Source organism: Ranitomeya variabilis, chromosome 5 (assembly GCF_051348905.1).
Source record: "Ranitomeya variabilis isolate aRanVar5 chromosome 5, aRanVar5.hap1, whole genome shotgun sequence".
Lineage (NCBI taxonomy): Eukaryota > Metazoa > Chordata > Amphibia > Anura > Dendrobatidae > Ranitomeya > Ranitomeya variabilis.
Genome location: NC_135236.1, coordinates 368,788,525 through 368,813,477, shown reverse-complemented (window position 1 = coordinate 368,813,477; position 24,953 = coordinate 368,788,525). Strand labels below are relative to the sequence as shown.

The following is a 24,953-nucleotide window of genomic DNA, read 5'->3' as shown; positions in this document are numbered from 1 at the left end:
CAAGGTTGAGAAGTGGGAAATGAACTGACGATAATAATTAATGAACCCCATAAAGTGCTGCACAGCTTTGAGAGAATGAGGTTCCTGCCAGTCCATCACTGCTTGTAGCTTGGCAGGATCCATAGCTAATCCCCTGGCTGAGATGATATATCCCAGAAAAGGCAAGGAGGCCTGCTCAAACACACACTTCTCCAACTTGGCATAGAGGAAGTTTGCCCGTAGGAGGTCGAAGACTCTGCAAACCTCTCTCCGGTGGGAATCTATATCTGGAGAATAGATGAGAATATCATCCAGATAGACTACCACCGAGATGGAGAGCATATCCCCGAAGATACCATTTACAAAGTCTTGGAAGACGGCTGGGGCATTACAAAGCCCAAAGGGCATAACCAGATATTCATAGTGCCCATCCCTGGTATTGAAAGCTGTCTTCCATTCAACCCCTCACAGATGAGAATGAGATTGTAAGCACCCCGCAGATCTAGCTTAGTAAATACCCTCACCCCTCATAGTCTATCAAAGAGCTCAGATATCAAGGGCAGAGGGTACTTATTCTTAACGGTGATGGTGTTAAGACCCCTGTAGTCAATGCATGGACGCAATTCTCCATTCTTCTTTTGTACGAAGAAGAACCCCACCCCCGCAGGTGACACTGACTTCCCAATGAATTCTCTTGCCAAATTCTTCTGGATGTATTTTGACATTGCCTCCATCTCTGGGAGAGACAGGGGATAGATGCACCCCCGGGGAGGCTCTGCCCCTGGCAAGAGATCAATAGGACAGTCATAGGGGTGGTGAGGCGGAAGAGTCACCACAGCTCTCTTGGAGAATATGTGAGCATAAGACCAATAATGTTTGAGGAGAGCGGTAAGATCTTCGGGTAGAGGCAACCTGAATGCACTCCCTCAGACATCTGCCCTCACAAGATTTACTCCATCCCAGAATTCTCCCAGAGGACCACTCTATATGTGGGGATTGGTAACGCAACCAAGGTATCCCTAGCACAATCTCATCTATTCCCTCAGGAATGACAAGAAGGGAAATGATCTGATGGGATGGAGACACAGATAGCATAAACAGGATAGTCTGGTGAGTAATCTGTGAGGGCAGTGTCAACCCTTTCACCAATCTTACTGTCACTGGTGTGGCTAACATGAACAGGGGTATGGCGTTCCGTTGGGCGAAGGCAGAGGACATGAAATTTCCCTCACCCCGGAATTCACACAAAGTTCGACAGTTAAAGTGGAAGGGCCAAAAGTAATTGTCCCCTTGAAGGACAATTTGGAGGAAAATGCCGCTGTGACTAGTGAACCTCCTCCAACAGTCTCTAGACGCGGTCATTTCTCTGCCGCTGTGGATATTTCTTGGTATAATGTCCTGACTGCTGGCACACATTACAGACCATAGATATTTGAGCAGCCCGAGACTTAGGACCCACTCTAGAAACCTCCATGGCCTCATAGGACTTGAACACCTGAACGGGAGACTCCAGAGGTCTGGTGAAGGTAGGTGCCAACGGAAACCTCTGCGTACACTGGGCTCGCTCCAACCCTCACTCATGAAAATGGAGGTCAATGCAAGTGGATTTAGCTATTGGCTTCTCCCTGTGTGTTAAAAATCTCCTTAGTGGCCAAGGCATCCTTCACATGGTCAGCCAGTCCTCTCCAGAACACTGAAATAAGGACTTTATCCGGCCACTCCAGCTCAGATGCCAAGGTTCGAAAGTGGACGGCAAAATGACTGACCATGGAAAAACCCTGTGCTAATGTCAGCAGTTTGAGCACCGATTCATGGGTGACACGAGGTCCCAGAAAGACCTGTTTCAGAGAGTCCAGGAGCCTTGGAGTACTCTGCACCACATGATCGTCACGCTTCCACAGCGGCGTTACCCACTGCAACGCCCTGCCCGACAACAGGGATACTATAAATCCCACCTTCGCCCACTCCGTAGGAAAACGTGCAGCCAGGAGCTCAAGGTGTATGGCACACTGACTCACGAATCCCCTACACAGCTTACTGTCACCAGTAAACTTATCAGGTAGCGGTTTACACTAGCACATGGCCGAGCAAACCTTTTATAGTAGTAGCGCTCCAGGACCTTCCAGATGGTCCAGTAGGAGTAGCAACAGGACCTGAGCATGTGACCCCCGACCTCCAATGGGAGGTCATCCCGTGGGCATGCTCAGTATGGGGAAAGCATAAAAAAATGCCTGTTCACTGCTGATCAGTGCTGGCTACAAAGGCAGAGCCTGGAAAGGCAGCAATAACTAAGCGCACAGTATCAGTTTGATCCAGATGCTGGGATCAACGTCTCCGCTGAGCAGGCTCCACTGCAGCTGAAGGAGAATGGGAGACCGCAGTGGACATTCCCTCTGTGCAGCAGCGGGAACTCAACACCTAACACACCAGCAATGATTTTTTTGTCTCCTAAATTAAAAAGTAAGCAAAATATATACGGTAACATTTCTTGCATCTTCTGACATCTATTTCACTACTATCATTATCCTTACAGAATAACTAGACAAAACTACACAACTTTTTATTTGGGATCAAGATTTACAGGAAATCTGTTTCACATCTTGGAGGACCAAGGAATAAAGGAGACATTTCTAATGACCTCCTTCTCTAAATGCGACAATCGTGTGCAAGCTGCAGCTGATCACCTACTTCACTGGTAATGTGGAAACTTTGAAGCTGAAGTCAGCCAGTCTGTTGCTGATACTGATAAATCAGTATTTGAATAGATATACAAATGAGGCTGTAGATTTTAAGCCTCTGTCACTCCAGCTCTATTATCTGCCCAGCACCACCACCTCCTACTTGACTTGACTTGACTGACAGACTCTATGCTCTGTGACATCAGACAAAGGACCTGACAGTCAAGTACGAGGAAGCACTGTTAGATAACGAGCTGGAGTGACAGAGGCTTTAAATCTACAAATAGTTCTTCAGCCTAATTTAAATATCAATTAAAACACTTAATTCTCAGTAGCAGAGGAGCAGACTGGCTATGTAGAGGTATTGCTGGATTTTTTTTGAAAGAATTACAAGCACATATAAATATTTTTGGGAGTAAAATTATGCTGATAGATTCCATTTAACCATTTTTGGGATAATTTTAAAGCATTATTTAAAAAAAGTATTTATATAATTGGTATAAATGAATAGAAAATAGAATATATATTTCAGTGAATATAATAATGAGAGAAACATTATATGGGAACATAATATTGCATTAAAAACTTTACATTTAACATGTAATAACAAAAACAAAAGCCCCAAATTTTACATTATAATTTGCGTTGAATAAAGTTAAATAAAAGTAGTAAAGAGTTCAAAATCGGTAGCATAGTAAAAAAATAGATTTTAAAAGCTAACTATTTTATGTCAGGACTTGTCTGTTGGATGTGCTTGAGTGCAATTGTCATCAATCAGTATAGATCAGCAACCTATCTAGTAAAAGACCTAGCGGTGATCTATAGGTCAGTAACAAATCCACATAAAACCTTCAATAAAATTGACCCACCATGAGGTAGACAAATGTCTTCTAACAAAGGTATCTGTACAGAGAACCAAGAAGCTAAGGCAATTAAAATGACAGGTAGTTTTGTATGTGATAGGATGCAGCCATTTAAAAGTGTTCCTAGTCAGTTTCTAATAGGCCATTTATTATTGTACTACAAGACTGGATAATTTCTCAAAGTTGGTAATGTAAAATATTCCTGCAGCAAGTGTTATTTTTCGCTATATGTATATATATTTCATCATATGAAAGCAGATTATTTTCTAAACATGCAAGAACTGATAAAAGTAGCATGCTTACCAGTACATTTCTTTAAATGACTGTTCTTTTTGCCATGTGATCCCAGTTTGCAGTTAAAGTTCTCTTCCCAAAACTCTGCAAACCATACATTTCTTCGGTTATTGGATAATGACCGACTTCTAAAATATCTATCAAATCCTGTTTCACAAAAAATAAAATATTCATTAATACACATAATGACCAATAAAATGTTCCATTTAAAGTGCTGCCATCTGTTCTACCATATAGGAAATAATGTGGTCAGGACTAGTACTTCAGCTAATCAGGGTGGAAATTTGTTTCTTTCATGTTGCTATAATTTTGTATATCAGATTGTGATTATTTAAGGATGTCATTGTTTTTCTCTTGGTTCATAAGTTTTTAATACAAATGGATGCTCTAATATCTTAAATTTAAATACTAAATACTAGAGAAACACCATTTAGCCACTGGTTTGATAATTCTAAACATTTTCAAGGTTAAATAATGAATCTTAAAGGGTCATAAGGGTGTGTAACATTGATGAACTTTCCTTAGAATAGGTGATTGATGTCAGAAAAGTTATGGTCTGAAAATCCTCACTAATCAGCTGTTATTAACTCCTGCTGTGAGTACTACACATTAAACCTAGTTGTTAGTGATGAGCGAGTATACTCGTTGCTCGGGTTTTCCAGAGCACGCTCAGGTGGTCTCCGAGTATTTGTGACTGCTCGGAGATTTAGTTTTTGTTGATGCAGCTGCACGATTTACAGATTCTACGCAGCCTGAGTACATGTGGGGGTTGCCTGGTTGCTAGGGAATCCCCACATGTAATCAAGCTGTCTATCAGCTGTAACTCATGCAGCTGCGGCAAGGAAAACTTAATCTCCGAGCAGTCACAAATACTCGGTGACCACCCGAGCGTGCGCTGGAAAACCCGAGCAACGAGCATACTTGCGCATCACTACTAGTTGTGCTTTTCAGTTCTGTTCAACCATTCCGGGCCACTAACAGAGCTAATAATGGCTGATAAATGTCTGACACCACTGAACTCACATCAAACAAATATATTCAAGTGGAATTTAATTTTACTCGAATCTTCCAAACATCAGCATTTGCCAAAATGTGGATTTTTTTGCAATTTGCCTCCATGTGGATTCAGCAAACGGGCGGCCACTAAGCCATAAAGAGCAATCAAAAAGTAAAAAAATACTAATAATCACCTTATCGCTAACCTTTACTGACCCTCTGCTCTTTACCACTACACTTCCAGTTCTCAATGCATCTTCTTAACACCTACACAAGCACTGAATTTCTGGCCTTCTTTATGCTAAGCCAGGATTTTCAGCTGTAATGATGCCCGGTTCTGCACATGTAAGGTCATGGCACATGCAAGGTCAATAATCCTGGGCCTCATCTAAGCACAGAGTACTGGCTTAGCATGAAGAGGTAGGAAGATTCAGTGCTAGCGTCAGCAATCAGATGATGGTAAGGACAAAACTGGTGATAGTGAGGAGCAGAGGAGCCAGAGAGGTGACAAGTAGGAAGACTACGGAGTTGAACTCCGAGGCCAGACAACCCCTTTATGGAGTAAGCAAACCTTTGATACAATTTTTTATATTGCTCATCCTTTGAATTGCAAGCAAATGTCTTGAGACTTCCAAGGGTCACTCAGAAACCCAGGTAACTAGCCCAGCTCAGCAGGCAGGAGTGCACAGTGGTATTGAATCCATACACCATTCTGTGCTGAGCCAGGGGCTGTTCTCGGCTTTGCATTTCACTAAGGATGTTGAGTGATCTGCTTGCAATTAAGAGGACAAAAAATATATATTTATATACATAAAAATTGTATCAAACGTTTATCTCTTTTGCTGATTCTTTATAGAAATCCAGTGTGTAAAAAGGGTTGTTGCAACTGCATGAAGTTGTGCAAGCAGCATCCACATGAATGGATCAGACACCAGCATTTCTATGGTTAAATATACAGAGTGTGTTATATAATAATATCACAGTCAACCATGTCCAAAGCCCTAAATGTGATGCCATTCCATTTGTTAATGTTATATCATATATTAAATGGCAGATAATAGCTGACACAAACAATGTTGAACTACGGGTGGCAAGGATGTACAATTAACATTGAGTCTTAAGACTTTTTTACTGTTTAGCTGCATGCAAATATTTATATTGCCCTCTTTCACAAATTTACCCATGCTTCTATATAATAAGAAACTAGGTAATTTATTGAATGAATGATATGATGCTGTTTTTTTGTCTGTATATAGTGAATCAAATGTATTGGATCAACTATTGATCATGTTGGGGGATGAGTAGCTTACTCCTGCTCAGGGGCCCACCAGGATTCACCTGTACACCCATGGGCCACACAAAGCCAGGACACAAAAATAAATTAAATCTAAAAGTTTCCCCATTTGATTAAGAAATATCTTCATTTGAAATAGTATATTTTCATAATTTCATGCACTAAAAAGTGAATATTTCTAATAATCAAAATATTGTGTGTAATTAAATAGGTAGCTTACATCTGTTTAACCAGATTAAGTGAAAAATGTATGATCATGATTCCTGAAATATGTTGTGTGAAGAGGTAATAGCCACTATAAATTATAGTGGCACAGTCCTATTAAACGTAGTTTATTAAAGGAGCACTTCATCAAAATTGTTATCCTCTTAATATATTGCAATCATGCAGTACAATTAAACACAGAAAAAACATGGGAGCCATGTGGAAAAAAACATAGAAATTTAAATAAATCCCTGTATTCCCCCATGAAAAAAGTAATTGGATATAGTAAAAGTGTACTCCTAAATAATATGAAGAAACAAAAAAATTGGAGTTCATACACAAGTTATAAAAAATGTGCAAAATGTTTTCTTAAATGACATAACATTTACAATAAAATACCAATACTTGAAAAAAGGAACATATGACCCTTGTTGTAGCACTTAGGATCCAATGCATATGATGAGTTAATAAATAACACCATGGTAATATAAAAAGGCATTATGTAACAAAATGTAATCACACCAAAAAAAACCCTTTGAACTTAATACGGTATGATAATCATACTTGTATAAGAGTGCATAGTAAAGTGAACCAATTTATCTGGGAGATATCTCCCTAAAGTGTCATAGTGACTAAATATATGCACTAAAAAGACCTTTTGTTTGCCTTTAAAAGCTCAGGTGCTTACCCATGGTGCAAGTGATGAATGCCCTGGAGCCAAGCGCACCCTCTTTGACGCGTGTTTTGCGTTTGCTATGTCACAAAAGGAATACACATGAGGTGCTCAAGACCGGCTTTCTATAGTGAGTCTCATCGCGTGATACGTCCAATCTGCGCATGCGCGCTGCTGTCATCACCGGAAGAAGATCCCCCAAATCCCGGCATTCACCAGGTGCGTACGTCATGGGGAAATCCCTATATGACGTCACGGACATGCGCATCTGGGTAATTGAAGCCAGAGACCTGAGGCTCCCAGAGGCCGCAGCGCGCATGCGCTGGACAGAAAACACAGCGATGGAGTCCACAGGAGGAAAAAGAAGAGGATATTTATGTTGGGTAAGCTATCTAGATGAAGACAACTCCTATGAAAAACATAGATTGCAACATTCATAAATATCAAAGGTTCTATAAATATATATTTTTAAGATAGTGCATAAATACAATATTTGCATACAAAAAAACTATAAAAGAAATTATACATTTTTTTTATCAAAATAAAAACATTTTTTATATCGGATAAGTCATATAAAAGAAGACAAATCCAGAAATCAGGAAATCAATTGCCAACTTAGCCCTTCTACCCAGTTAATTCTTCTCTTTTCCATGAGGTTAATGACGTCACATGATTAATAATTGACTAGCTGAATTCTTCTAAGCTCTTCTAAGCTCTGTGTAGAAATAAGAGGTAAATTTTCTCTTCTTCAGCTCCTGACCTAAGTGCTGCACTCCTCCCCATGCCAGTGATTTTTAGTGAGGTAGAAGTGAAGTTCTAATTATGACTTGTGCAGAGAAAATTAACCTCCTGTTTTTACATAGAGTTTTGAAGGATTCAGCTACTTATTTTTCAATCATATGATGTCATTGATCTAATCTACTATATAATTGTCTAAGGGTCACTTCCGTCTGTCTGTTCTTCTGTCTGTCTTTCTGTCTGTCACGGATATTCATTGGTCGCGGCCTCTGTCTGTCATGGAATCCAAGTCGCTGATTGGTCGTGGCAAAACGCCCATGACCATTGCCACGACCAATCAGCGACGCGCACAGTCCGGAAGAAAATGGCTGCTCCTTACTCCCCGCACTCACTGCCCAGTGCCCGCATACGCTGTCCGGTCACCGCTCACACAGGGTTAATGCTGGCGGTGACGGACCGCGTTATGCCTCGGGTAACGCACTCCGTAACTGTTGCTATTAACCCTGCAGCCTATGCGGCCTATGCGGCATCAATAGTAAAAAAATGTAATGTTAAAAATAATAAAAAAACAAAAAACCTGCTATACTCACCCTCCGTAGTTCGCCGAGCCGCTGGCGCCGGCCGCCATCTTCCGTTCCCGGCGATGTATTGCAAAATTACCCAGAAGACTTAGCAGTCTCACGATACTGCTAAGTCTTTTGGGTAATTTTGCAATGCATCCTTGGAAAGGAAGATGGTGGCCGGCGCCAGCGGCTCGGCGGAGCTTCGGTGGATCCCAAGCGTCGGTAACCGCTTCTTGGATCCAGGCGCCAACGGAAGGTGAGTATATAACTATTTTTTATTTTAATTCTTTTTTTAACAGGGATATCATGCCCACATTGCTATATACCTGGGCTGCGCAATATACAACGTGGCCTGCGCAATATACTACATGGGCTGGGCAATATACTACATGGGCTGTGCAATATACTACGCGGGTTGCGCAATATACTATATGGGCTGCGCAATATACAACATGGGTTGCGCAATAAACTACATGGGCTGGGCAATGTAGTACGTGGGCTGCACAGTATAATACGTGGACTGCACAATATACTATATGGGCTGCGCAATATACAATGTGGGCTGCGCAATATACAATGTAGGCTTGGCAATATACTGCATGGGCTGCGCAATATACTACATGGACTGCACAATATACTACATGGGCTGGGCAATATACAATGTGAGCTGCGCAATATACAACATGGGCTGCGCAATATAAAACGTGGGCTGTGCAATATACTATGTGGGCTGCACAATATACAACGTAGGCTACGCCATATACTGTGTGCGCTGTGCAATATACAATGTGGCCTGCGCAATATACAACATGGCCTGCGCAATATACAACGTGGGCTGTGCCATATACTACGTGGGCTGTGCAATATACAACGTGGCCTGCGCAATATACTATGTGGGCTGTGCAATATACTATGTGGGCTGCGCAGTATACTACGTGGGTTGCGCAATATACAACGTGGGCTGCGCAATATATTACGTGGGCTGCGCAATATACTACGCAGGCTGCGCAATATACAACATGGGCTGTGCAATATACAACATGGGCTGCGCAATATACAACGTGGGCTGCGCAATATACTACGTGGGCTGTGCAATGTACTACGTGGGCTGCGCAACGTACTACGTGGGCTGTGCAATGTAGTACGTGGGCTGCGCAATGTACAACATGGGCTGCGCAATGTTCAACGTGGGCTGCGTAATGTACTATGTGGGCTGCGCAATGTACTGCGTTGGATGCACAATGTACTGCATTGGCTGTGCAATGTACTGCATGGGCTGTGCAATGTACTGCGTGGGCTGCGCAATATACTACGTGGGGTGTGCTATACACTACGCATACATATTCTAGAATACCCGATGCATTAGAATCGGGCCACCATCACAGAAAAAAAAAGCAGAGATGATTACCTGCTGAAGCCTCCAAACAAATGCACTAGCAGGGCGCATTTGCATTTGTTTGGAGGCTTCAGCAGGTAATCATCTCTGCTTTTTTTCTGTGATTTTTTGCAATTTTTTGGAGGATTTTTAAGTCCTCTTTTTGTGTCTGTAAACTTTTACTCAATCGGGCCACCATCTAGTGGAAATAATAATTAGATGTGTAGAAGGGCAAAATGAGCAATTTTAAGTTCCCAAATTTGATAAAAGTGCTTCTTTAGGTATCCCATTTAAAGATAATCTATTTTTCTATTTATTAGAAAAGGCAAATAATACCATCTATTGAGGCTCTCTTTGGCAGGATTGTAACAGCTCCATCTGCCATCTCCTCTTGCTGGTAAACTGGTGCTATTTTAGAGCCCCAGCTGTCCGAACCAATCCAAAGGAAGTGTCCAGTTTGATTGTATCTTTTAGCTGATTCAAGGATTCGTCTGCAGGAAAAAAGAATAAAAGGAAAATAGAAAGAAATGTCCATTGATTTCAGTCAAGATGCATTAACTAGATTCACTAAACATTCAGGGAGGAAACGATTAGTCAATCATTCTGTCAACTTGACTCTAACTTCAGACACAAATTTAGAAAAAGCGATAGCACCTCTCTGTGTGTGCAGTTCATGTTAATTTGCTTTTTTCTAACCCTAATGCACCATACGTTGTCTATCATTCTCATTTCATTTATCTCATTCAATCTTGTGTCTTAATCCACAGGACACTATAGCGTTACAGAAAGAGAGCGAGACGGTCTCATAGGAACAGCTGAAGAGCATTTGTCTAAATGCAATTGAAATTTGCTACACCTCCAGTCTCACAAGGGTACCCTTGACGCGTTAATGTAAAACTGATAAGAAAGAAATAGGTTTAAGCAATTCTCCTGCCTCTGGAAATGATCAAACATGTCACAAACAATAGGAGGAAACCATCACCTTATGTCATCTTCATTTGCAAAAATGATTATTGCCCGTGCATTGGGGGTTTCCAGCAGGCGTTTAATGATTTTATCATATTCTCCAGGCTTGGGTTCTCGGGGGATTTTCAGTGATTGGGCAATGCAAACACCACCTGTAAAGACATAATACACTTCATCTCAGAAAAGCCACACTTTGAAGATTACTGATTAATGCTTCTTGTAAGCTCCATTTGGTTTATATAAATAGATCTAACATAAATCCCCTTCAATTATCTCAACATGTGTACATATCACTTTTAATAGTCTACTGCACTCAAACACAGAATTTACTAGAATGTGTTATCTGTGTGGTTTGGTTTATAAAATGGGAAGCGAAAAGAAAATGAGTGCATTTAGTACATGTCTGCTTATATTTCATACACACTTATCATATGGGATTAAAGAGCCCAGTTAAAACTGGTTGTTACTGCAAAGCGTCAACAGGGTTATGCTGTGATGAAATGATTTCTGACAGCAGTATTTTGCGCAATTACATGCTAAATGACATCAAAACAGGAAAAGCATTGACATTTACAATAAGGAAATCTAGAGTACAGAAAATCTGTTCGATAATAAAATCAGATGGCACTCGGTCCAATGTTATTCAATGAGGCAGGGCAGAACTGCGCATGATTTCTCAGCTGTATTCAGTGTGAGAAAAAAATCACAGCATGCTGAGATTTGACTACAAAATCGGATGGGGGTAAGGAAAAATCTCTTGCCATACAGACCATCAGTATGGCATCTGATTTTCACTGATACATTACAATTGTAGCATAGAAAACCATGAATGGTCCTGTAAAAGTAATAACTGCTGAGTAAAAAAAAATGGATTTCATATAGACAGCATATGGATGACAAGTAAGAAAAAATCATTCCACTCTCATAGATGAGAATGGGACTGATTTTTTATACACAAGTAATGGAAGAGAGAGAAAGAAATATATGAAAGATAGCAGCATCAGCAGTGTCAAACTCTGATAAATCAGTGATATAGTGCGGCTGGCATTTGTCCTGGTAAATATGTGTTGGCTTTTTTCATTTTTAATGCACTAGAAAGCAGCAGCAAGTCAGTATAATATTTGCTACAGAAAAAATAACCTCATATCAATGTCAGTCAGAAAATGTATGCATGCTAGTCACAAGCAACTGGATTGAGTTTTTGCAATTTTTGCGCAATACTTTTTATAAGGCTGGAATAACACCAGTGTATGGCAGCCAATGTGAGAGCATTGGATGCGATGTGCTAATGACCCTCAGCTCCAGCTCTGCTAGTCGAGTGTCATGCTATGATGCCGTTATTCTCTCGCATGGGAGGATCGCAACACAGGTGTGGAGAAGATGGAGAAAGTAATTTCTCCATCTCCTCCATTACCTGTCTCGGTATATATCTGACTGCACTAGGGTGACATCCAAATGCAGTCTGATGTTTTACTTGCACCCCTAGACTTGTATGGGTGCGAGTGAGCTGATTCTCGCTGGAAATAACAGCATGTAGCAGAGTCGAGCTGCTCCACAGAAAAACATTGTGCAGCGATGTTATATGGTGGCGTAACTTTAGGCTAAAGTACAACATGTTTATTTTTTCTAAATACAAAAGAAAATTCTATAAAAATTCCTCACAAAATGAGTGCACCTCTATGCATCACAACAATGCAGCTCCTGTGTGGATCTGGGCACAAAATTAAAAAAATTAATGAGCTTTCATAACCACAGTTTTCTCACTCTCATTATCATTTCTTTGTGAAAATAAAATACATTTTTGGTTATCCCCTAGCTGTCTGATTTCCCTTGGTTGGTTATCAAAAATGGGTTCATCCATCGCTCCCTCCCTCCCTCCCTCATCATTCATCCATCTCTACATCCATCCATCCCTCCATCATCCAGCCATCCATTATCCATTCCACATTTCTTTTTTAGGGAAATGACTTAAAATAACAGAGACAGAAGAATGAAACAAAAATAAAAAAATAGAACCATAATAGAGAGGTCAAAGTTGAAGAAGGGTGAAGGTGCAGGTCTTACTGTGAGCAGGTGATGATGTGATGGAGGAAGTGGCAACCTGTCCAAAAGAACATCCAGCAAAACTCGGTGTTAGGACATCCACTAGAACGCCTTCTGCCTTTGGCCCAGCCGCCACAGTGTTCAGTTTCCCTTGTCAGCATAAATGTCTCTTCCCAAATTGTTAGATATGGAATACATATTCGTTAGCACTTCACATTGTCCACTACTGGACAAAGACCATTGCTGGCTTATCCAGACTCCAGTGTATTTTTATTAAACTGTCTCTTCCCTTAAATTTTCTAAATTTAGATAAAAAAAATGGAGGTGGGGTATTGCCCAGTATATGTGCATTTTAAGCACGTCTAAGAGACTGGGTTAATATGCTCCACAGACCTATTCAGGCAGCAGCCTTACACTTTTTGGAACATGATCATTGCCACGCTAAGGTCTTTACCTGAGCTCTGTAGCACTGCCTATCATTTGAGAAATACCCTCCACAGACCTCGTCACTCGCTGGGACATATCCTTTAATTACTTCATTGTTGCTCAAAATCATGCAGTTTCCAGAAGAAGTGTGTAGGCTTGTGTAGATTAGTCAATGGCACTCCTGTCTCTTTTTCTTGAGGAAGCTGCTTCCAAGTAAAAATAAATCTTGTACATGCTCCTGACATGGGTTTCAAGCTTGACAGACAGACCACAATACAGCCCCTAGCTTGCATACGCTCTATTCAGAATTTAAATCAAAAGGTTTTGGTGTCTGGTAGAATCCAATTTACTGAGCATACAGCTCCCCCAACTCCTGTATTATATTCACATTACAGTGGCTTCATCCGCTATGACAGTGGCTCCATTGAGATCTGGTGGAACAAAATGAACTGTGAAGCTCACAAAATTCAGGTTTCACGGCACCTGCTGGCCTCCTGAAAATGTCAAGCAAGGGTTCCATAATGACATGGCGGTGGACATGGTGGTGGTGGGGGCGAAGCCTAAAATTCAAAATGGCATGTTTTAGCTGGAGAGCTGATCCTACTGACAGTTTCCCTTTAATGACAAATTAGCATTTTGCCATTAAATACTGTTTTAATAGAAATGATGTCAGAGGGAAGGTTCTATAATTAGAGATAAACAATCTTCCTTAAGCTAATGGTTTAAAATAATAATAATTCGAGAAAGTCCAAAATCACAATTTTGTTTTGTGACCGACATGCACAATGGCAACATGTGCTCCTGTTCCTACTGTATTGAAACAGTGCAAGAAGTACATAAGTAGAAAAGCTCCAACAAGCAAATTACATGGCACCCGATAAAAAGAAAGACTGGTTTCATCCATACATTTACAGACAAGTATACACAAGATGTCTGACTGGGCAATTTTCCATTTTTTCATTTTCGTTTTTTCCTCCCCTTCTTTCAAGACTCATTATCTTTATATTTTTCTGTCCCCATAGCCATATTAGGGCTTGTGTTTTTGTGGTACAAGTTGTACTTTTGAATGACACCATGTATTTTATGATATGACGCACTGGAAAGCAGAAAAAATTCCAAGTGCATTGAAATCGCAAAAAAAGTGCAATTCCACAATTTTTTTTTAATTTGCCATGTTCACCATGCAGTAAAACTGAACTGGCAATATTATTCTCCAGATCAGAATGATAATGCAAATACCAAACATGTATAGTTTTTTTTTTAATTATTTAATGAAAAAATTTATGAAAATTTGTAAAAACAAAAAATGTTGCTTTTGTAGCCCTTTTCCAAGACCTGTAACATTTTCATTGTTCAGTATATGGAGCTGTCTGAGGGTTTATTTTTTCTGCCCTGAGATGTTTTTACTTATTCTTTTGTGGGCTAGATACAATGTTTTGATCGGCATCTTGTTGTGGGGGTCTAAAAACCATAATCCGGAAATTTCAAATATTTTTTTCATTACGCCATTTACCGATCGGATTAATTTATTTAATATTTTTATAGATTGTACTTTTTAAAACATGGCAAAATCAAATATGTGTAGTTTTTTATTATTGTTGTTTTATTCTTAATGGAGCAAAAGGAGGTTGATTTCAACTTTAGTATTATTCCTATTTTTTTAATATTTTTAAAAACATTTGTTTAACTTTTTACTCTATTTATTAGTCCCCTTAGCTGACTTGAAGCTTCAATTGTCTGATTGCCTGTACTGTACATAGCAATGCATCAGCATTGTAATGTGTAGTAAAAATCATGATCTCCTATATATGCCTACTAAACACTGACTTTCACAGGAGCTTTTTAATTACTGGAAGGGGTTCTAGCCTGGAAAAGCCTTAGAGAGGAAAGAATAATGACATGGTCTTCTTCCTCACCTAAACCCTAAGGTAAGGAAAGTGAGATTAAGAAAGTGACAGACGCTATGGACTGAAGGCTTATGACTGTTATTGAAAAGAACAAAGGCAATATCAGTCAAAAATATTTTTTGGGAAATGTCAGAAATTTTTGTATATTTTCAGTTGTTTTATTATTATTCTCACTTTACCAGATGTATATAAAGAATTGACATGGGGAAATTTATGTTTTTTATTTAGTGACATAATAATTCTGCACATTAATAATTGCCTAATAATTATACACACATAGATATTCTAAGAAAGTTAAAATCTCACTTTTCCTTAAATCTTCAGGTTTCAGGTTTATTTACCATTTAGATTGACTGACAGCACTGTAGTTGTTCAAGGATAGAATTGATCATCAAAAATTCAGATTGGCTAATAATTCTGCACACAGTATATACCATGTCATTCAAAAAGACGTGGTCGACATTAGCACCCCTAGTATCTCCAGTATTACATAAACTATTGGAATATTCAATTGGAGCTCATCTTCCTACACATGACGTGATGGTGAGAAGCTGCCTTCTTCACATGCTCACTGCTCATGCACCTGTCCTTGCATTCGAAGGCCTTCTTCACAAGTCCGTTCTTTATGTCCATATGTATTCTGCAAACATGGACACACTTACAGCCATTGAATTCAATAGTGGTGAGCACATCAGGTTTTCACATGTCTTTTTTTTCTGGCACCATGGAGGAAATGTGTGCTGCTCACGTGCACACTGATGACACACGGATGACATCCATGTGACATCTGTCTGACATGTACCAGAATTAAATTCTCCAGTGACTTGGGAAACCAGTAAATTTAATGCTTTTCCCAGCTGCCAGTTGCTGACTTCAACTGTCATCATCTTCACCTGGTCTACCTGAGATCAGCAAGGTCAGGTAACGCTGAAGACAGTTGTAGCCAGCACCGCTGTCTGGGAAAAGTGCACATTAAATAAATAAATGAAAAAATAGCTTGGGATCCCTCTTATTTTTAATAGCCAGCTGTAGGAAAGCAGACAGCTGGTGCTAGTGTTATTATTCTGGTAAGGGGCCAATATCCATAAAGGTTCCCAGCCTATTAATGACAATTCACAGCTGTCTGCGTAGCCTTCACTGGTTATTAAAAAAGGGACCCAGAAAAAAATGATGTGGGGTCCCCTCTATTTTTAATAACCAGCAAAGGCTTAAACATATAGATGTGTGCTGATCTTAATAAGCTAGGAAGGGGCCATGGATATTGACCTTCTCCCAGACTAATAACACCAGCAATCAGACGCCCCAGAAATGGTGCATACATTAGATGCATCAATTCTGGCAATTAGAATAATCTTTTCTGACTGCCCTGGTGCATTGGCAATCAGGGTAATGGTTTTGGGGTTCATGTCAGCTGTGTAATGTCCACTGACATTAAGCTCGGGGGTTAGTAATGGAGAGCCATCTATCAGACACCCTCATTACTAACCCCATAGTCAAAATTAATAAACACACTGAGAGAAAAGTTATTTAATCGCAAAAATCACTCCTTTACAATTACCCTCATTTACCCATTTATTACCAATAAAATAAAAGTAATCCTCACTAGTCCACAGTAAATCCATGATAATGAGGTCCCATAACTATTCTCAATTCTGCTACATCCAGATTCTGTGGTGAGTGGTGCCATTAGTAATGTGACTGTTCACCACAGCAGCCGGAACACACTGAGAGACTAGCACGAGATCTCGGCTGCAGGGATGAATGGTGATGTAATTATGGTCACAGGTGGCGGTTCTCATGGTAAGCTCTGTGAGAACCAGCATATGAATTGCGGTAACCTTGATCAGACTGAGATCTATGGATATTTGCATGAGACTGAAGAAAACATATTTACATACTGACCATAATGTGGAATCCAAAATGTCTAAGAAGCTGTAGCATAAAAGTGGAGCGGCCCACAAACGCAGGGCAGCGGGGTACTCGGTACTGGGTCTCTCGGTTCTGGGGATGTCACGGTGGCCCGACCCGGTCCGTGGCCCTGCTAAGGGGCACCCAATAAAAGGTGTAGGTGACGGTGTAAGTGGCAGTAAATAACGAGGACACATGGTTGCAGTCTCTTTACCTCTTTACTGAAGGCTTCGGCATCCGCAATCCAGAGCACTGCTAACAGGGTTGGCTGAGACCAGCCGGTCCGAAGGCACATCCAGAGTTCCCTTTGCAGGTGGAAATCAGTGTCCTTCCTACCAGTGCCTGTGTGTTGTAGTACCTCCCTGCTGAGCACCACGGGATAGTCCTCACAACTGTCGTGTTTGTTTCTGTTCTTTCTCTACATCCCCAGATGGTTTGGATAGGACTCACCTGTATACGGGGTAGGCCTGGAGTTATTTTATAGGGACCCTAGAGATGCCGCTCTCCCACAATTGCCTCCGTTGTCTTCATTAGGTGTAAAGGTGAGACAGCCAACCTAGTTAACTGCCCTGCCATAGTTCAAAGTAATGCGTAGAGCCTATTACTTCCTCGGTGCTCCGGCCACCGGCTACGCGCCTCAGAAGGATGTTGCCGATCTCGGGGCACGACTCCTTCTGGTTCTATCTCCTTTGTGCTGTGATCCCGTTTCTCACTTCTCCACAATATACTTCACTTCGTGTCCTTTCTTAGGAGTCTGCCGCTATACGGTACAGGCACAGCTCCGTAACGATCTGTCTGCGCTAGGCCGCTCTCAGGATCCCACCCCTGACAGGTCCTCTCTCGAACTCTCCCCAGCTACTTTCTCCCTAACTTCCTATCCAACCCCCAGTTTTACCCATGTGTGAGGAGTGGCCTAGTAAATAGGACCTTTTGCTCCCCCTGGCGGCCGGAGTGTGAAGTGTAATGTGTGACTGTGATACCTGGCAAGGTGAACTCTTTTAGTGCAATCAGACGTACCATCACTACCCCTGGTGGAAAAGCAACGCCACTGCAATGACCAGACTCTGGAGCGCTGCAAAAGTCTGTGTCATATTTGACACCAGCATTTCTTCGGACTATTGGATAATAAGTCTAATGCAAATGGATCAAAAAGATGCTATGTGGTTAGACTAGAATGCAAAAAACGTATTGCTTGGATGGTCCATTAGATAAAGAATGGAAAATTCAAGTCTCATATTTATATAGAATTTCTCTTAAAATAATTTATTTTTGTATATTTTACTAATAAATCGTTTCTGTCATGTTTCTGAGTCTTGGCCCTAATTATTGTATTTCCCATTTTAGTAGAGGAGTAATATTTATTTGTGCATTTCTGTTGATTATTTCTCACTGCTATATATTGGTTAGACAGTCTGTCATATTCGAGACAATACAAAAGTTGAAAATCTAGAGAAATGTATTGAAATCAGAGCTCCTGGAGGAGATGGCAATCCTCTCTGTGCTTCAAAACACACACACGCATACGTCTTCAGTTTGATGAGAATTCCGGGTGGAATATATTTATTGACTTAACATCTGCTGGTTTGCTAGAAAAATACATACTCCTACTAAACAAAAATGAACTTCATCAAAATTAATAAACTGAGTATGTTGACGATGCTTGCTCATATAACATGCAAATGAACACATATTTACATTATTCTAGCTTCTAATTACACAGTAATAGTAAATAAAAACTAACAGAGAGTAGAGAAGAAATCTGCTCATAGATCTGCAGAGGCAAACAGCAGAGTTTAACTAGAACTATTGACATCAGTGTTCAAACCACAAAATTATTGACCAGATTTTAGAAACACAAAAGTTTATATCCAGAGAGATCAGACACAGCTTTCAAAGTGCATAAAATAGCTTAGAACTTGTGTAACCTTTGGTGGTTACATGCTAAGCTGCAAATATTGCCTCTGGGTATTTTATTCCTCTAATGCTTTAACCATGCTGCTGTTGTGCTTCCTACCTAATGTGAAGCTAGAAAATACTGCAAGAAATCAGTCAGGGAAGCATCTTTTTCCTTGAAGCAAAGAGTGAAAGGTGTCAATATTGCCATTTATGCTGTTGCTTCACAGTTTCCTATGCTTCTCATAATATTTTTACAAACATTTTGTTATTATACGTTAATATTATTATTTTTTTTATAAAGTAATTGTCTCCTGTCAAAATATAATATTTGCAGTAAGCAATAAAGGCAATTCATTAACAGTAATATTTTTTTCACAATCTGCATGTGTGTATAATTGTGACCTGTAGCCAGTGTCAGTGGTGGCGGTGCTCTCTCATTCTTCTCTGTGGTTAGATTACCTCGTCCATTACAATTGCCTTTTTCTTTTACCATACATTTGTACAACATTATAATTAAACTCTGACCATGGAAAAAAGTGGAAGAAATTCTAGCTAGGAAGGTACACGTAAAGAAAGCAGAAAAAGCAAAATATGGCTGCAGTCCACTGTATAGTTTTGGTGTGTATGGTTGTCAAATTGGACTTGTAAAACAGCTGAGCAAGAGGAGACATACACAGCTAAATATCTACATTAACAAAAAAAGTTTATATTTCATTAACAAAATTCAACACCCTTTCCAAGAATTATTCAGTAGAGAATGCTAGGTAGTTAAGTATCCAATAAGCCAGCATCTGCCACAGGGCACTGCACTGTTAAGTGTACAGATGCGGTAAAAGATATTATATTGCCTTGCTGCTGCTTTTTAGTGCATGACAAATGAAGAAAATGTGTAATTTAACCCCTTAACGACCGCCGATACGCCTTTTAACGGTGGCAGTTAAGGGTACTTAAATCACAGCTCCGTTAATTAACGGCGCTGTGGAAAAAGTGAATAGCGCCCCCAGAGTCGTATTTTCTCTGGGGTCTCGGTTACCGGGGCCGAGACCCCAGAGAACATGATTCGGAGGTTTTTTTAACCGACCCCCAGGTGGCGATCGCCGGTAATTAACCGTTTACCGGCGGTCGCAAAAAACCCCGCGATTTCCCATTTAATTTCTCTTTCCTCTGTTGTGATTGCACATCAGATGGCAGAGAAATGGGTTCCCCGATCACCCCCCGATACTCACCTGTCTCCCCCGGTGCTCCTCATGGCTCCCGATGGGTGCCGCCATCTTGCCAAAAAATGGTGGGCGCATGCGCAGTGCGCCCGCCGGCCGGCACCCGGAAAATCTTTGGGGTCTTGGCTGCTGGGAGTAGCCAAGACCCCAAAGAACATGATCGGGTTCAGTTTTTACCGACCCCTGTTTTGCGATCGCCGGTAATTAACAGTTTACCGGCGACCGCAAAAAAAAGCGATGTGTAATTCTCTGTCCTCTGATGTGATTGCACATCAGAGGACAGAGAAATAGGGGGATTCAGGGACCCTGTTATACTTACTGGTGTCCCTGGGTTGTCCTGCATCCCCTCCTGCCCACTGGCTTCTTCATCCAGTAAGAAAATGGCAGGCGCATGCGCAGTGCGCCCGCCATGATTTGCTGGCCGGCAGCTAGAAGAGTTGTGGCTAAAATTAGGGTTAGGGTTGGGGCTAAATTTAGGGTTAGTTTTAGGGTTGGGGCTAAATTTAGGGTTAGGGTTAGGGTTGGGACTAAATTTAGGTTTAGGGTTGGGGCTAAATTTAGGGTTAGGGTTGGGGCTAAATTTAAGGTTAGGGTTGGGGCTAAATTTAGGGTTAGGGTTGGGGCCAAATTTAGGGTTAGGTTTGGGGCTAAATTTAGGGTTAGGGTTAGGGTTAGGGCTAAAGTTAGGGCTAGGGTTAGGGTTAGAGTTGGGGCTAAAGTTAGGGCCAGGGTTAGAGTTAGGGTTGGGGCTAAATTTAGGGTTTGGGCTAGAGTTAGGGTTGGGGCTAAAGTTTGGGTTAGGGTTGGGGCTAAAGTTAGGGCTAGGGTTGGGGATAAAGTTAGGGCTAGGGATGGGGCTAAAGTTAAGGTTAGAGTTGGGAATAGGGTTAGGGTTTGGATTAGGGTTGGCATTAGGGTTATGTTTGGGATTAGGGTTAGGTTTGGGATTAGGGTTAAGGTTAGGGTTGGGATTAGGGTTAGGGATGTATTGGGATTAGGGCTAGGTTTGAGGTTAGGTTTGAGATTAGGATTAGGGGTGTGTTGGATTTAGGGTTCTGATTAAGGTTATGGTTAGGGTTGAGATTAGGGTTGTTTTGGGGAAGGGGTTGTGATTATCGTTAGGGTTGTGATTAGGATTATGGATCGGATTGGGATTAGGATTAGGGGTGTGTTGGGGTTAGGGTTGGAGTTAGAATTGAGGGTTTCCACTGTTTAGGTACATCAGGGGGCCTCCAAGCGCCACAGCCAATTTTGCGCTCAAAAAGTCAAATGGTGCTCCCTCCCTTCTGAGCTCTGCCATGCGCCCAAACAGTTGTTTACCCCAGCATTTGGGGCATCAGCATACTCGGGATAAATTGGTAAACAACTTTTGGGGTCCAATTTCTCCTGTTACCCTTGTGAAAATAAAAACTTGAGGGCTAAAAAATCTTTTTGTGGAAAAAAAATATTTTTTATTTTCACAACTCTGCATTATAAACTTCTGTGAAGCACTTGGGCATTCAAAGTTCTCACCACACATCTAGATAATTTCATTGGGGGGGTCTAGTTTCCAAACTGGGGTCACATGTGGGGGTTTTCTACTGTTTAGGTACATCAGGGGCTCTGCAAACGCAACATAACACCCGCAGACCATTCTATCAAAGTCTGCATTCCAAAATGGCACTCCTTCCCTTCTGAGCTCTGACATGCGCCCAAATAGTGGTTTACCCCCACATATGGGATATCAGCCTACTCAGCATAAATTGCACAATAAACTTTGGGGTCCAATTTCTCCTGTTACCCCTGAAAAAGTAAAAATTTGGGGGTGAAAAGATCATTTTTGTGGAAAAAATATTTTTTTTATTTTCATGGCTCTACATTATAAACTTCTGTGAAGCAGTTGGGGGTTCATAGTGCTCACCACACATCTAGGTAAGCTCTTTTGGGGGTCTATTTTCCAAAATGGAATCATTTGTGTGGGGTTTCTACTGTTTAGGTACATCAGGAGCTCTGCAAATGCAACATGACGCCCGCTGACATCCCATCAAAGTCTGCATTCCAAGCGGCGCTCCTTCCCTTCCGAGCACCGATGGGTGCCCAAACAATGCCCCCCCACATATGGGGTATCAGCGTACTCAGGATAAACTGGTCAACAGATTTTGTGATCCAATGTCTCCTGTTACCCTTGAGAAAATAAAAAAATTCAGGCTGAAAAATCATCTTTGAGGAAAAAAAAAGGATTTTTTATTTTCATGGCTCTACTTTATAAAGTTCTGTGAAGCACCTGGGGGTTTAAAGTGCTCACCACACATCTAGATAAGTTCCGTAAGGGGTCTAGTTTCCAAAATGGCATCACTTGGGGGGGTTTCTACTGCTTAGGCACATCAAGGGCTCTCCAAACGCGACATGGTGTCCGATCTCAATTCCAGCCAATTCTACATTAAAAAAGTAAAACGGCACTCTTTCTCTTCTAAGCTCTGTGGTGCGCCCAAAAAGCGGTTTACCCCCACATATGGGGTATCAACGTACTCAGGAGAAATTGCACAACAACATTTGTAGTCTAATTTATCCTGTTACCCTTGTCAAAATAAAAATTTTGGGGCAAAAATATCATTTTTGTAGAAAAAATGTGATTTTTTATTTTCACGGCTCTACGTTATAAACTTCTGTGAAACACCTGGGGGTTTAAAGTGCTCACCACACATCTAGTTAAGTTCCCTAAGGGGTCTAGTTTCCAAAATGGTGTCACTTGGGGGTTTCCACTGTTTAGGCACATCAGGGGCTCTCCAAACGTGACATGGAGTCCGATGTCAATTCCAGCCAATTCTACATTGAAAAAGTAAAACATCACTCCTTCTCTTCCAAGCTCTGCGGTGCACCCAAACAGTGGTTTACCTCCACATATGGGGTATCAACGTACTCAGGAGAAATTGCACAACAACTTTTGTGGTCTAATTTCTCCTGTTACCCTTGTAAAAATAAGAATTTGTGGGCGAAATTATCATTTTTGTGTAAACAAATGCGATTTTTTTATTTTCACGCTCTACTTTATAAACTTCTGTGAAGCACTTTGGGGCTCAAAGTGCTCACCACACATCTAGATAAGTTCCTTAAGGGGTCTAGTTTCCAAAATGATGTTACTTGTGGAGCGTTTCCACTGTTTTGGCACATCAGGGGCTCTCCAAACATGACATGGCATCCGATCACAATTCCAGCCAATTCTACATTGAAAAAGTAAAACGGCACTCCTTCTCTTCCAGGCTCTGCGGTGCGCCCAAACAGTGATTTACCCCCACATATGGGGAATTATCTTATTCAGGAGAAATTGCACAACAAAATTTATGGTTAAATTTCTGTTTTTACACTTGTGAAAATAAAAATAATTGGTTCTGAATAAAATGTTTGCAAAAAAAGTTAAATGTTCATTTTTTTCTTCCACATTGTTTCAGTTCCTGTGAAGCACATAGCAAGGGTTAATAAACTTCTTGAATGTGGTTTTAAGCACCTTCAGGGGAGCAGTTTTTAGAATGGTGTCACACTTGATTATTTTCTATCATATAGACCCCTCAAAATGACTTCAAATGTGATGTGGTCCCTAAAAAAAATGGTGTTGTAAAAATGAGAAATTGCTGGTCAACTTTTAACCCTTTTAACTCCCTAACAAAGAAAAACTTTGTTTCCAAAATTGTGCTGATGTAAAGTAGACATGTGGGAAATGTTATTTATTAACTATTTTTATGACACATCTCTCTGATTTAAGGGCATAAAAATACAAAGTTTGAAAATTGCAAAATTGTAAAAAATTTTGCCATGTTTCCATTTTTTTCATAAATAATCGCAAGTAATATCGAAGAAATGTTACCACTAACATGAAGTACAATATGTCACGAAAAAACAATCTCAGAATCAGTAGGATCTGTTAAAGCATTCCATAGTTATAACCTCATAAAGTGACAGTGGTCAGAATTGTAAAAATTGGCTCGGTCATTAAGTACCAAATTGGCTCTGTCACTAAGGGGTTAAATGTAGCTGGGCACATGCCAGCTACACCATATCAAAAATCAATCTAAGGCCTCTTTCAGATATCAGTGTGTCCGGTACATGTGTTGACAGTTTTCACTTACACATGTAGACCCATTTGAGAGGATGTGTCTGTGCTCATGTCAGTGTGTTTCCATGGACTGTGTGTCCATGGGCAAAACAGGCTGAAATGTCCATTTTTTACCAGCAGCACGGGCCCCAAAACACATGCACACAGATGGCACACAGGGATGTCACCTGTGTGACGCGCATTGGCACCTGGGAAGCAGCAGTACAGTTAGCTCTTATCATTCTGCATCGCCAGCAGAGCAGGGGAGAATGATGAGAGTTATATTCATTTGATGACAGCGACAGCAGTTGGCGACTGATGGGACCATTTTTCCCATCAGCCGACACCTGATGCCGCGAATACCAATGAGGCAGGCGGTGGCTGATGGGAGTATTCATCACTCACCACCTGCGCTATAAATAAATGAATAAAAAATCTGGCATGGATTCCCCTGTATATTATATATTATATTCAGCATGTGGGCTGCAACACTACATACTGACTGCTGGGCTGCAACCCTCAGCTGTCAGTGATAGCAATGCTGATTATCAAGAATAGAAGGGTCTCCATGCTGTTATTTTAATTATTTAGATAAATAATGAAAAAAAAATGGTGTGGGGTCCCTCTCATTTTTATCAACCAGCTAAGCAGAAGCTGACAGCTGGGTGCTGGTATCCAGGCAGGTAAGGGGCCATAGATATTGACCCTCCAGCCCAAAAATAGCAGCTGCCAGGTGACATCTACTAGATGCACCAATTCTGGCACTTTGACCAGCTCTTCACACTTGACCTGTAGCAGTGGCAAGTGGGGTTCATATTTGTGGGGTTGATGTCACCTTTATATTGTTCGGTGACATCAAGCCAA

At 40.9% G+C, this 24,953-nt stretch overlaps 1 protein-coding gene across 2 annotated transcripts in view; it reads right to left on the bottom strand.

Annotated features, from left to right (window-relative positions):
* GRM8 (glutamate metabotropic receptor 8) overlaps positions 1-24,953 on the bottom strand; it is a 1,957,382-nt gene that overhangs the window by 821,615 nt on the left and 1,110,814 nt on the right. For both annotated transcript variants that reach the window (XM_077264926.1, XM_077264927.1), the window contains exons 4-6: positions 10,640-10,775; positions 9,994-10,148; positions 3,824-3,961 (exon numbers count right to left, since the gene is read on the bottom strand). In XM_077264926.1, the coding sequence (XP_077121041.1) occupies positions 3,824-3,961; positions 9,994-10,148; positions 10,640-10,775 (429 nt within the window). The remainder of the gene's footprint in view (positions 1-3,823; positions 3,962-9,993; positions 10,149-10,639; positions 10,776-24,953) is intronic.